Source organism: Peromyscus leucopus, chromosome 1 (genome assembly GCF_004664715.2).
Source record: "Peromyscus leucopus breed LL Stock chromosome 1, UCI_PerLeu_2.1, whole genome shotgun sequence".
Classification (NCBI taxonomy): domain Eukaryota; kingdom Metazoa; phylum Chordata; class Mammalia; order Rodentia; family Cricetidae; genus Peromyscus; species Peromyscus leucopus.
In genome coordinates, this window is record NC_051063.1 from 157803634 (window position 1) to 157818056 (window position 14423).

The 14423-nt window shown below is 38.8% G+C and overlaps 1 protein-coding gene across 1 annotated transcript in view; it reads left to right on the plus strand.

Moving 5' to 3' along the window:
• Uri1 (URI1 prefoldin like chaperone) overlaps positions 1–10318 on the plus strand; it is a 59471-nt gene extending 49153 nt beyond the window's left edge. Inside the window, exons 6-11 of the mRNA XM_028877731.2 lie at positions 30–87; positions 1785–1953; positions 3676–4051; positions 5716–5855; positions 6589–6832; positions 8597–10318. Of these exons, the coding sequence (XP_028733564.1) occupies positions 30–87; positions 1785–1953; positions 3676–4051; positions 5716–5855; positions 6589–6832; positions 8597–8779 (1170 nt within the window). The 3' untranslated portion in view covers positions 8780–10318. The remainder of the gene's footprint in view (positions 1–29; positions 88–1784; positions 1954–3675; positions 4052–5715; positions 5856–6588; positions 6833–8596) is intronic.
• The last annotated feature ends 4105 nt before the right edge of the window (positions 10319–14423 follow it).

The following is a 14423-nucleotide window of genomic DNA, read 5'->3' on the forward strand; positions in this document are numbered from 1 at the left end:
TATGTTCATTTTCCTTGTTTAAAAATTAGGCTGCAGGTGATATTGTTGATATAAGAGAAGAAATTAAAAGTGACTTTGAATTTAAAGGTAAGCAATGAGATTGTTAAATATGAAATTATTTAGATATTTGCCACTTGTGTGGATTCTTAAAGAGTCTTTGGAAACTTTTGGCCTTATTATACAGTATACTTTTTTATCCATAAATCTTAATTTTTACATAAACATAAATGAATTTTGATTTAAAGTTTATTTTCTTACTGATGTATTTAAGTGGTAGGTTGCATTGACTGTTTTGCACACCCAGAGCTCTCTAATGATCCCAAACCTCTAAGACTCAAGAGACCCATACTCTAGACATGAATCTGCTCCTCATTTGATCTTTGACCTTGGCCCAGTTGGGAGTTGTCTGATGCTGGTTTTTCTCTTTAAGTTTTAGACAGTGTTTTTGAAGAATGATTATCAGTGTGTTTTAGCCTGTGCTTCTCAGTACCTACAGCCGTTTTGCACAGGCCATGCATGTGAGCATCCAGTAAAACATCTTTGCAAGGACAAGTTGCCAGTTTGGGATTATCCTGTGAAGACAGTGGCTCCTTCTCCAGTTGTTCTGTAGTAAGGTCCTGAATAGTTTAAGATGTAATTTGCAACTGTAGCATTTTTTAAAGTTCACTGTTTGAAAGGAGAGATACCAACAGAAACCACATTCTAGCCACAGTCTTCATAAGGTGAAGTAGAGGAAGCAGATATCAGAGCACAGAAAGACAAGAATTTTGTTTGAGTGACCAATGAAGAATTATATGTGTTAAAAGTCTACAACATAAACATTGTCACCACTGTAGAATTAGTACTGCCCTCAGAATGAGGCAATCACACATAATTTTGATGTTTTTAAGTTTAGAAAACTTTAGGTAAGTCAGATACTGGTGTTTAATCCCCATACTTGGGAGGCAGAGGTAGGCAGATCTGTGAGTTTGAGGCCAGCCTGGTTTATAAAGTGAATTCCAGGACAGAGCCAGGACTACACAGTGAGACCCTGTCTTCAAAACAAACAAACAAACAAACAAACAAACAAACAAACAAAGGAAAACTTCCAAGTTTAATATGTGTCACATTTTACATAAAGGTTTATTTGTTATTTGAGATGGAAATTTGTAGGATAGAGTTGAGGTCATCTGGTAGAACAATTTCTCATAACAGATAGTATGTTAGACTTTACCGCCTTCAAAATTTTAATTTGCTTTATTAAGAAAAATCTATTTTTAAATGAAAAGCAGATAGTTTTGTGTTCATATTTGATCTATCTCCTGCCCCCACATGACAGTTGCAAATAAAATAAAGCAATTTAAAAGACAGCATTGTTCATATATAAAATTATAACAACTTTCTGGTGATTAGCTTCTATCAATTCCTCCTGGGGTATGCATTCTTGGCAGTGCCTGAGGGTTTGAAGTATCTTATGGCAGTATGTTTCTTATCACACTAGTAAATGGAGTCTCTTGACTTAGGATGGTAAATGGATATTACTTGGGTAGAATTTTGCATTGAACCAGGGTGAATCTTGACTTTTTGCTTGTGTGGTGTTGCAGTCCCAGAGCAGCTCCTTACACTCCCTAAGGTGTGTGCGCTTCTCTGAACTGCCTGATTGAGCAGGTTCAAGAGGCTGAGCTGCAACCTGTAAAGTGCCCCCTCTTTTTCAATACTTCCTCTTCAAAGAAGGTCTTACCAGTTCTAGACTTTGACTTTCTCATGTAGACTACTAACAGTTGTCTTTTTTCTTTTTTAAATAGGAAAACAACGAATTGCTCATAAACCTCATTCCAAACCGAAAACTTCAAATATTTTTGAAGCAGATTTTGAAAATGATATAAAACCCAAGGATTTGCTTGCTGATGAGGAACTATGGGCTCGACTTGAAGAGCTGGAGAGACAAGAAGAATTGCTGGGTGAACTTGATAGGTGCTTAATGACATATTGTTTTCTCAAGAGAATATGTACTTTTCCTCATTTATAAGATAGTGTGTGCTCATTGAAGAAAGTGCAGAAGACCGTAGACCTATCAGCAATCCTTCTGTCCTCAGATGATTATTATTCTTGTACAATATTTCTTTTTAGGAAAGCACATTGCTGTTCTTATGCACACTTACACTGAAAACCCATAATCTCTGTGTTCCTCAGATCTCACCAGTGATATATAATGAAGTAATTATACTTGATAACCAGTAATTGCATTAAATACGAACAAAAAATTTGAAGTTGACCAAACTTTATTTTTTGAGGTGCTGGGGATTGAACTAATGCCTCTGTCCTGTAAGACAAGCATTCTACACTGCCACAGCCCCTCTCTTAAATAACAAATTTTAAGTGATATAATTTTATACTGTTCTCAAGATAATGCTCTGTCCTTGGGTGACTTGTTAAAAAGAAAAATTGGCTTTGGATTTAAATTTGATACTGTAAAATGTTTGTCCTTGAATTTCATTTAAAAACTTCCCGTTTATTGAGCTGGCAGTTTGTAATCTGGTCAGGTAGTTCTGTGTATGAGCTTAAACAACCTGCTATTTAAAATACACATTAGCACTCACTTAGAATTGTCAGAGTGTTATATGAAGTTTGCTACTACAGAAGTTCCTATATTATTTTGCTTAAATGATATACCATATGCAGTAATTAGTTTCTGTGAAAAATAGGACACAAAGAATTTCCCCTACTGTTCTACCTATGAATTGTTAGGTCCTTTTGATCACTGGTATTAGTTCATTTTTTAAAACCAGTGCTGGATTTAGGAGTCTTAGTCATGATTCTCTCTATTTTTGCATGATGTCATTTCTGTTGCAATTTTAGTTTGGTTATTTTTGTAAGGTCTTCAGATCCTTTATGGAATAAAGCGTGATAACTGTGCATTTGTGTGTAAATATATGTTCATGTGCACATGTAGAAATCCTTTATCTTGAAAAATAATGGTACACGCTGTTAAAAAATTTCTGAGGCCAAAAATAAAAAATAATAGTATGTTATAGGTTGGGGGTTTGGGGCATTAATTTCTGGTCTTAAAAATATAACATCTATTTTTAAAAATTACTCTTTTAGTTTAAGAGGCTTTATTATAGATTTATATATGGGATCTTAAAAGAGAGACAGAAGTATGTGTGTGGGAGAGAACACTAAGCAAACGTGTGTAGTAGGAGTCGTCTCAGGAAATAGGGTAGATAACCTCTTACAAATTTCTTTTTCTTCCTCTCCTCCCCTCCTCCCCTCTCTCCCTTTCCTCTTCCCTCCTCTGTCCTCCCTTTCTTCCTCCCTCCCTCCCTCTCTCTTTCTTTTTTGTTTCTTTCTTTTCTTTCTTTCTGTTTTTTTTTTTTTTTTTTTTGGAGACAGGGTTTCTCGGTATAGTCCTGGCTGTTCTGGAACTCACTTTGTAGACCAGGCTGGCCTTGAACTCAGAGATCAGCCTGCCCCTGCTTCCCTAGTGCTGGGATTAAAGGTGTGTACCACCACAACCATATTTCTTAATTATATCATATTCATACTACATCTAGCCAATGTCCAGAGATAAAATATACATGTCCTGAGAGTTCTTATGTTTGAGTAGCAGCAGTATGTTGAAGGGTGTAAGAACCTTGCTTCTGTTAATTCTCTGTATTTGTTTGATCTTACTAATACTCTGATTTCTTCACCTAGTAAGCCTGATACTGTGATTGCAAATGTAGATGACACAGTGTCTTCTGAGGATGAAAAGGAAGATCATGGCACAGATGTGAATGTGGTACCTCCAGTGACAGACTCCTTTGCTCCTGGCAGATGTTGTATGCAAGCTCAAAATGCAGGACTCCCTAATGGTCAAGCCAGTAGTCATTTGAATTGTTCGGTGAATGGTTCAAATTCTTACCATAGCAATGAAGAAGAAGAAGAAGAAGATGATGATGATGATGATGATGATGAAGATGAAGATGCTGATGGTGGTGGTGATGATGATGATAATGAAAGTGACCACACTATTTCAGCAGATAATTCTGTACCAACAATATATTTCTCTCATACTGTTGAACCTAAAAGGGTTTGTATACTTCTTAACTTTGTTGTCATTAAACATCATCTATTCTGTATTTTAAAGAGAAAAACATTAATAGTAATTAAGATTGTTAATACTGCCAAACAGGAAAAGCATCTTTTCCTCTTGTCTGATCAGTGCACCTAATGGAAAAAGAAAAGAGTAGTTAGCTGATGGTGGTCACACTAAACTTGAATGAAGTGACTGTGACTCACCTTCCCTTATTCCAGGTGATTAAATTGTCATCATTTGGTTTATGTTGGGATCTGAAAATGGCTATAAGATTAGTTATTTATTTTATTTAGTTTGTTTTTTTTAAACACCAGGTTGTTGTTTTATGTGGGTGTCAAGTGAGTACTGGTATCTTGAGGAACAAGAAAAACTTTGGGGGAGGGGGAATAAAAACTGGGTCCTTTTTTTTTTGGGACAAATTAAATATAGACGTGTAATAATGGGTTTAGAATTTTAGTATTTTGGAGCTGAGATTGACTGTAGAGATCTTGTGATCCATTGTTTTCAAACTTTGTTTTAGTACTAGAAGCCTTTGTTCTTCCATACCTAACTGTAGAAGCCCAATATTTAAAATAGCAGTGGTGGCGCACACCTTTAATCCCAGCACTCAGGAGGCAGAGCCAGGGGGATTCCAGTTTGAGGCCAGTCTGGTCTACAAAGTGAGTTCCAGGAAAGGCGCAAAACTACACAGAGAAACCCTGTCTTGACAACACCCCCCCCCCAAAAAAAAAAATAGTTGAAAGTGGACTAGCTGTGGGTGAAGGGTGGGCTACCACCAGTCCACCCCCACCCATTCCCTCTGCTCTGTGCATTGTTTTGAAGGGCCTGAGGTATGTGCTTTAGGGTATCTGAAGGCCTGTAAGGTAGAGCTGGTCAGCAAGCGGCCTCCCCACTGGTCAGTAGGATAGTCTGCAGTATCTATTATGTAAGGAGACATCTTAATGCTTACTTAATATTTCTTAAGCATTAGTTATCCCTGCCCTATTAGAAAGTGAAATAATTATATGTATTTTTTTTCCTTAATTGTAATTAAGCTAAAGGGTCATTGGAATTTGGGGGGAACAGTTGAAACTGAAGGAAGCATTGTTAATTTTTTTCCCCCAGGCTTTTAATTTTTCTTAATTTCATTAGATAAAGCCAAACACACAAATACTTTTAGAAGGAATGTTACAGAAAGTGTGATATAAATGGCAGGTCAGCACAAGAGTAGCTTTCAATCTTGAGTGAGTTTAGCTTTTTCTTAGTCTGATTTGTTTTCTGAAGTTAGCGGTATTTAAGCAGTTCAGACAGTTAAGCGTTATCTGTGGTTGTACTTGTGACTCAGGCTAGCAGCACATGGATTAAGACACAAATGCATTTATAAGGGGAAGGCAGGGGAGATGAAGCTTATAATCAGTATAGAATTTAGTTTAAATGTATTTTGCTTTGTATGCAATGGTAAAAACACAGGTGATAGAATAGGCTGTTGAAGAAGATGGTGGTGTTGTAGAAATGTGACAAGAGTCAGACTTGGTCACATACATAATTTCAGTGCCAAAAAATTTCAGCTGTGTCTCTTGCTGATAACTATAACAGTTTATTTGTTTTAATGTGGGACTGGATTTTTTTTTTTATGAAAGTTTTTACTTTTTTTTCTTTTTCTCATGAATCAATTTTAGGTTCGAATAAACACTGGGAAGAATACTACTTTGAAATTCAGTGAAAAGAAAGAGGAAGCCAAACGGAAACGAAAGAGCAGTGCTGGCAGCCATGCTACCCATGAGCTGCCTGCAATCAGGAGCCCTGCTGATATTTACAGGTGAGTGATGGTTCTGGGTGGTCTGTGGACCTTTCCTTCTTTTTCCAGTTTGCAGGAGACTGCTTACAGGGAGGTTCTCACCAAAGAGTGAGGTAGTCTGCTGGCTCCACTTAGAGATTAAGAGACCAAGTTACCACATGGCCTGCCACATGAACTGCTGGTGTGCTGGGTGTTTTTTCCTCGTAGTCCTCTTTGTATATCCCTGGAGAATTGGAGGCTGGTATTCCTTGTAGAACTTGCCTGCCACAGCTGTCATGAGCTTGTCCTATATTGTACCTGTCAGAGCAGGGAGCAGCTTGAAAACACCTACCGTTTATGACCCATATTGGCAAACTGGTGAAAATTCCTGATGTTTTGAAGTAGGTGTGTATAAAATTTTTGGCAAATCAAGCTGTTTTCACCTGAAATGTATTCATAAGTAACGCACTGTATTTTATTGGGCCCCAAACTCATCTTTGAAAGTAATATAAGGTACGTTCTGTGAAGTTGCAAACTTACTTTGAGTATGACATTTTAACAAGAAAACTCAATTGGATTTGGTGAGACATGTGTAACTCCGGCACTTGGGAAGTGGAGGTGGCAGAATTAGCCTCGGCTACATGAGACCCTGTCTCAAACAAATAGCCTCAAAAAACAAATCTTAGATAATCTGTAGAAAAAAATCAAGAAAACTTTGTGAAGATCCTGTCAGTTATGAGCCCTTGAAGTGAAGTGAGTTTCTGGACTGCTGCAGGGTTTTTGTGGACGTTGTGAATGGAGAGTATGTCCCTCGGAAGTCAATCCTGAAGTCTCGCAGCAGAGAGAATAGTGTCTGCAGCGACACGAGCGAGAGCAGTGCTGCTGATGTGGACGACCGGCGGGGCCTTCTGAGGAGCACCAGCTGGGAGGAGGCCTCGTGCACTGATGCCAGTGGGAGCACTCTGGAAGAACTCCAAGAAAATCACCCCAAGAAGCTTTTGCCCTCAGGAGTGACTGAGGTCTGTGCCTTAATTCTGTGTTTTCTATCTCAAAGGCCTATTCTTTGTGGTTTATTCTAATGATTCAGAGGAGATCCCATTAATCCTCAGCTTGTGTTTTTTTTTTAGACACATTTTTTAAGATAATATGAAGGCTTCATGCTCATCATGACATGGAGTGTCTAGAAGTTAGTGTTCTGAGCTTACCAGCTTGGCCTCAAATGGTGTGAGGAAGGTGCATGCTGTATGGTGGGATAAGCTGAGAACAGTGGGGTGGAGAGAAGTAAAGCAACAGAAAGTCTTACTTAAAGAGAGTACAGGAGAGCCAGTGGGATGGCTCCGTGGCTAAAGGTGCCTGCTGCTGCCATCCTGATGAGCCTGAGTGTGATCTCAGGGACCCACTATGGAAGGAAATAATCAACTCCCACAACTGTCCTCTGACCTGCACGTGTACATTGTGGCAGACATGCACAGTTTCAGGAAAAAAACAAAAAGTGTAGGAAGAAGTGGGCTCCTTGAGCCAAAGTGCCAAGGAGCTGACTGACAGTGGTTTCTGAACAAAGGGGTATGTTGTCTGCGTTTCCAACACTTGGTAGACAAAACTGTGTAAAATGTACTCAGAACTTTATGTGTCAGTTTTTAAAGTTTTTAGTTTTTGCTTAAGTTCTTAACAAGGGAGAGGTTCTAAATACTAGGTAGTTTTTAAAAAGTGACTCCTTGGTCTTCATTTTTTCTTGATATAAAAAGACACAGCACGACCTTCTGCCATTTCTGTGTCACTAGTCTCCTTCCAGTGGAACATAGTTGATTTTTATTAGATGCAGTTCCACGAGCACTTGGCCACCGTGAAAGAGTGGGTTTGTTTGATTTTGCCCTCCCTTTTCTGCTGACACATCTAATTTATGACATTGGATTGTTTATCCTAGAATTTTGAAAGTTGTTCTGATTCACATTAGTCTCAGCACCTTTGTTTTTTAGGTTTTACTGATCTCCTTCAAAAAATGGAGGCAAAGTGCAATAAAGAACTTGAAAACTTGTATAAATAAGACCCACAAGAGAAATATCAGCATTGGTGAAATGAAACTTTTGACTGTCAGGTAGCGGGGAGGCATGGGAGCCTGGACAGAAGCCCCCTTTACACCCTTGTAGCTTCTCTGTTTAGTAGATGTTTCACAGAGAGCTGGAGATGATGAAGTGTGTTTTGGGGGACCTTTATTTGTCATTTTGTGTTTTCCCAGACAAAACAGATGATTTACATTTTTTTTCTCTTTTTTTTTTTTTTTTTGAGACAGGGTCTCTCTGTGTAGCGCTGGCTAGCCTCAAGCTTACAGAGATCCTTCTGCCCGATTCTGCCTCAATGCTGGGATTAAAGGCATGATCCACCACACTCATTTTACATTTTGTTTTCTTGTATGTCCATCATAAAAAATTCTGTGTATTTGATAATGTAATTAAGAAAAATAATGTTAACCTGGGTGGTGGTGGCACATGCCTTTAATCCCAGACAGGTGGATCTCCAAGTTTGAGGCCAGCCTGGTCTACAGAGTGAGTTGAGTTCCAGGACAGCCAGGGCTACAGAGAAAGACCCTGTCTTAAAAAACAAACAAATAGAAAATAGAAGGAAAATGTTATTTGATTTATCTGAGCAGTCAGTATTTTGATGTTTATTATCCAGAATTCTTGTTGCTTTAGTTTTAATTTTTTTAAAAAAGTCTTGCTAATGGAGTGTAAAGATTTTTGTGTGCATTTTATTTATATTTAATACCATACATTTTTGTCTTATAGGCTTTTTCTGGAACTGTAATAGAAAAAGAATTTTCATCACCTTCCTTAGCACCGTACTTAGCCATTGCTCATCATGCCCTACCCACTATTCCAGAGCGAAAAGAAGTTCTGTCAGAAGCACTGGAAGAATCTGCCAAGAGGGTTTCCAAGTTCAAAGCTGCCAGATTGCAGCAGAGAAACTAGAGAGGGAATGGGCTTCACCTACAGCTCAAGCTTCATTTTAGGACACATAGCAGATTCGGCTCTTGGAGTTGGAAAGACGTCTTGCTTCACTTGGCAATAGTTCTCTCACCTTTATCAATGGCATTTTTTAAAGTCAAAGTAAATGTTTGAATACTGTAATATTCTGCTGGCTTTGTTAATTCTCTGAATACTGTCTGATTGGCCTTAGGATACAGTAGTAGCATTTCGATTTACTTTTCAAAGAATACTGTCATGCATTGTTTTTGTGTTTCCAACTAAAAACAAGCAGTTTTGTACCAGCTGTGATGTTGTGCTTGCCATATGGACTGTGTTAAAGAAACTTTTAAATTTTCAAATAGATTCAACAATTATATTACTTGCTTTCACATTTTAAAGGCACTTTAAAAAATCTACATCTCTTTTAGGTTTCACAGCTAGGTGATTCTTTGAAAAATTTCCTTTGAATGTCAGACTGTAATGTTTAAGGCAAGAAGCTACACAAACCTTATGGGAAATTTTGACTAGAAGAATAATATTTTGTACAACTTTTTTTTTTTTTTTTTTTGGGCAAGTAAAATTTTTATGAAACTTGGTTTCTAAAATGTTGTAAACTTGCTGGTTTAGAATTGTGTATGAAAACTTCTTTTATTTGTGTGTATACTTATACAGACCACATCACACATTTCTTGAGTTCAAGTCCTGCAAGCACCTTTTTTCCCTGTGCATACAGTCTTTACCGGGATTATCCTTTGGGAGAGAAAAGTTTGTCAGATGCTTTAAAAAAATAGATTTTTTTAAAATAAATATTTTTTTTAATGTTTCAATCTTCATATTTTCATTCTTCAAGGCTGCTTTGCTACCAGTAAAAAAAAAAAAAAAAAAAAAGTGAAATATTGTATTTATTTGTAGCCAAACACCTTAAAGAGACATTCAGTCTCAGATTGACCATTACAGTGCAAGTGTTGATCATTAGCTTGATGCATGCTAAAATGTAGCTTTTAAAAAGCATTCCATATTAGTACTAAACTAAGCCATCAACCCCAGTCTACTCTCTATTCATGGCTAAATATTTAAAGGTTATTTATAGCTTCTTTAATGAATTCTTGCTTAAACAAAGTGAAATTATGTCCTAGAAAAGTCCAAGCTGTAACTAGAGCAGTGCCAGTGTCAGAGTTTTTTGAAATATGTATTTTAATGATAAAGGGGTGAGCTTGAATCTGTTAATGGATAATTTAGAACAGAGGACTGAATTTGAAAGACTGCCTAAAAATATAATCTGTTTTTCTAGCCAATGTTGATCATCTGTACACATATTTTGTACTTAAAAATGGTTTTTCCTTTCTAATCACCCAACTCCCTGAACAAACCATCACATCACACCCACTCCAGGAGCACCCTGTTCCTCCTTCTTAGCTGCCATTTACAGGAGGCTTTCTGTGCTGACCTCCAGGTACAAGCCTCTTTGTAGGACTGTTGTATCTTTAGACATGTAACTTCAAGCATGCTGTCATTAAATAACTTTCCATGTTCATGAACTTATTTTGAGCCTGCTTTTATGTATTTGTGTTGCTTTTTTCAAATAGCTTCCCCCTTGTAGAATGCTGTGATGGTAGAAGCAAAGAAAAAGTGTCCAGCAGTATGTTTGTGTTTTCTGCTGAAGACCCAAATGAAATAGTATCAGTTTCATAGAGTCAGTCTTAACTTTTAAATTGTAACTTGAAACTATACTTTTCATTTGTATGAATGTAAAACTTTTTCTGAGGCAGGACCCCACTGGGTCGCCCTGGTTGGGCTTGAACCTGATGTCCTCCTCTCCTGGGTCCAGGGTCTACGACCATAGGCTTGCATCAAGCTAAGTTCTTTCAGATCTCGAGTACGTTTGCTCTTAAACATCCAAACGTTACATACTTATCTTCTGCTTTTTCTCCTGTCCCAGACCAAGAATGTGCTTCTCCAAGGACATTCCCTCATTCCTAAGACAGTGGTGCCTAGAGACCAACAGCTACTTACATGTGTTTGCCACTGAGGTGTCAATGCTTAGCCTATCCAGCAGGCAGAGCTGTGTATGTTATGTACACTAACATATACACATTAATGTCTGAGTATATTAAAATTGTTCCTTTATACTGAGACTTGATTCTAGCCTGAGACCACATGATCCATTGGATTATCCATGTTTGTGATGTCTTTTTCCACCATCAGCTAGTCTGACACTTATGCACACTTGTCTGTGAAGCACACTAAAGCAGTCTGAGTAGTGCTTGCTCGTACTCCTGGGAGAAACACACCGTGTTCCATTGTGTACTTATAGTAGGAGTCACGAAACCAGTGCCCATAGTTGCTTTGATTGGTTCTGTGTGTTCCCTTTCATCACCTTCACTAGGATGGTGTTGCCCCTTGGGTTGATTTGTTGCTCTTTGTATTTTGCTGTGGCTTCACTCCATATCCTGGCTGGATTAATGGTTTATCGGGGAGGCATTAAAAGGTCTGAAAGTTAATGTGATTCTGAGTCAGAGCTGAGTGAGATATATCAGAGAAGTGTCACTTACTCTTCTTCTACTGTGCCACTCACTGCCTCTTCCTCTTACACTGCCATGAGATGGTGAGGAACCAGTCTCACTGAAATTCTGTTTCTTCTGCCCAAGTTTCCATCTTCTGACTGTAAGTAGCTTATGCTTTCAGTTTCTGATTCAAGCTTTATTTCTTCTGCACAAATATTATGTGTTTCTCAGTGTTAGGCAAAGAAGTCATGAACAGGGACAAACTGAAATGGCTTGTTTGATGTTAGGCTAGATAGAATAAAATGTTGATATAAACTCAGGATTTTTGGTATATGCAGGTGTTTAATATGCTCATGGTTGTACTTACATGAAGGATGGCATTCTCCAGTGCACATTTTTCTAGTGAATAGTATGTGTTTAATCTCTGTATTGGTTCCTAGAGCTCAAAGCTTAATTTGCACAGAGCAGTGCTCCAGTGTGTGGTCAGTGCACTGTCTCTTCAGCCTCTTTTCCTTCCTAAGGCATTGAGGGTTTCCTATGTTTTGCAGCTGTGTTTAGTAGTACAGTAGTACTGCATCTGACTGTATTTTGTGTCGTTGGAGGTGTGTCTTCAGGGGAGATCCTGGAGGTAAAATTGATAGGCTGAATTGCTTTTTGATTCCTTCAGTAAGATATAGTAAAATCTGTTTTTAAATGTATTTGCATTGTTCATTTTGTTGATGACGTGGTTTAGATATTTTTTTTTGTCATGTGTGTGCGTATGTGTGTCCATGTATATGTGTCTACACATGTTTACTCTGGGGGGGGTGTCCCATACCCACTTGACATTTTCATGCATGCTAGGGGTCAAACTGATCCTCATGCTTGCAAGGAAATCACTTTATCTACTGAGTTATCACTCTGATAATTTCTTAGCTATCGATTTGTGACAGTATAGGATCTTAGGAGGAATTCAAAATTTGTTAACAAATATCAAATTTTCCACATTTAAAAAATGTAATTTCTAGCCAGGCAGTGGTGGCTCACGCCTTTTGTCTCAGCACTCAAGAGGCAGAGCCAGGCAAATCTCTGTGAGTTTGAGGCCAGCCTGGTCTACAGAGCAAGATCCAGGACAGGCACCAAAACTACATAGAGAAATCTGTCGCCCCTTCCCCCCAAAAAACGTAATTTATTGGGGCTGGAGAGACAGGTCAGTGGTTAAAGAGTACTGGCTGCTCTTCCAAAGGACCCGGTTCAATTCCCAGCACCCACATACATAGGCCACCCACAATTGTCTGTAACTCCAGTTCTAGGATCTGCCATCCTCATAGAAGCATACATGCAGGCAAAAACCAATGCACATTAAAAAAATAAAACAAAAAACCAATTTCTTTCCAATTGATCATATAAATAACTTGAAGTTTTTCTACTTACTGGGATATTTTAAAATGTGTGAAGTTCAGTTAAATACTTATTTACAAATTTGACTTCTCTGTAAGGAAGTTTTTCAAGAATAAAAGCTAATCTTTACGCAGGTGTCCTTTAGGCACGTGGCATATAGTCTCCAGGGAGCTTTGCTAGAATTCCTCAGTTGCAGTTCACTTAGATCTTTAATTCATTGGTCAGTATTTTTAATGTGTACTTAATTTTTAAAAAATGGCATTATTTTATCTGTATGTATACCATGTGGGGGTGAGCAGGTGGACAGCAGAAGAGAGTGTTGGATCATCTGGAGCTGGAGTTGCAGGGAGTTGTGAGCCGCCATGTGAGGGCTGGGGACCAGACCTGGGTCCTCTGTCAGAGCAACAGGTGCTCTTAAGCACTGAGCCATCTCTAGTCCCCCAAATGTATACTAGTTTGGAGTATACATTGTCTCTCTGTAGCTCTGACTTGACTGTCCTGGAATTCACTTGTGTAGACCAGATTGGGCTGTAACTCACCTGTCTTTGCCTCCCAGACACTTAGGTTAAAGGTGTACGCCACTACATCTGAACACAGGATGTTCCATTTTTAGTGCATTTTTAGTTATTTAAGTTTTATTTTGCAGGAATATCTTCTAGGGTAAACTGTTTACTGCTCCCTTACCAGTGACTCATAAGAATATAAGATCTTGTTCAGTTGGTATCTCTGTATCAGCTTTGTATTCTCAACAACTTTTGTGTGTGTGTGTGTGTGTGTGTGTGTGTGTGTGTGTGTGTGTGTGTATTCCATAGGGTTTCTTACATGCAGGATCGGATTGCATGTAAGCCTTACTCTTATATTTTAACAGTGTGAATTGGTTTTGAGGGGTGGTGGGTCTGGTTGTGCTGACTAGAATCTCTAGTAAACAGACAACATTCTTGCCTTGGTGGTGGTGTTAGAGACCAAGTCTTGGGGCTTTATTTTTAAATGTGACTATAAAAACCTGCTTTGGAGAAAGTTGTTGTTAGGCACACAGGTGTTTTTCTTTAGTATCTTCCTGTTTACCAATATTCTCTCCTTCCCTCTCTCCCTCCCTTCATCCTCCTCCCTCTCTTCCCTAGGTGTTTGCTGTGTTACTCAAGCTGGCTTTGAGTTACTGAACTCATGTGATTTTGCTATTTAGCATACAGACATGTTGCACTGCATCTGCTGCTGTTGTGAGTACAGGCCTGCAGCACTGCACTTATTGTTGAGTACAGGTATGCGGCACTGCACCTGCTGCTGTTGTGAGTACAGGTATGCAGCACTGCACCTGCTGCTGTTGTGAGTACAGGCCTGCAGCACTGCACCTACTGTTGAGTACAGGCATGTGGCTCTGCATCTGCTGCTGTTGTGAGTACAGGCCTGCAGCACTGCACCTAGCTGCTGATTCCCCCAGTGCTGGGGGATGGAGCCCAGGGTCTGTATATGTCAGTGAGCTGCAGCCCTTGTTGATGCCTCTCTTTTCTCTAGTGACTTCCCTCAGTCTTGCTATGTAACTCAGGCTGGACTTCAAGCTCAGTGTTCTGAGTGTTGCGGTTACTCGGCTTCTCTGTAGTGACCTTTAATCTTAAAGTTCCTGTCTATTGCTATAGCCACTCCAGCTTTATTGTGGTTCTGTTGTGTATCTTTTCTGTCCTTTCCTTGTAGCCTTTTGAGTTTGGAATTTAGCATTTGCACCATGTAGATAGATAACATCGTGGTTAAAAGATGAGCCAGGCATG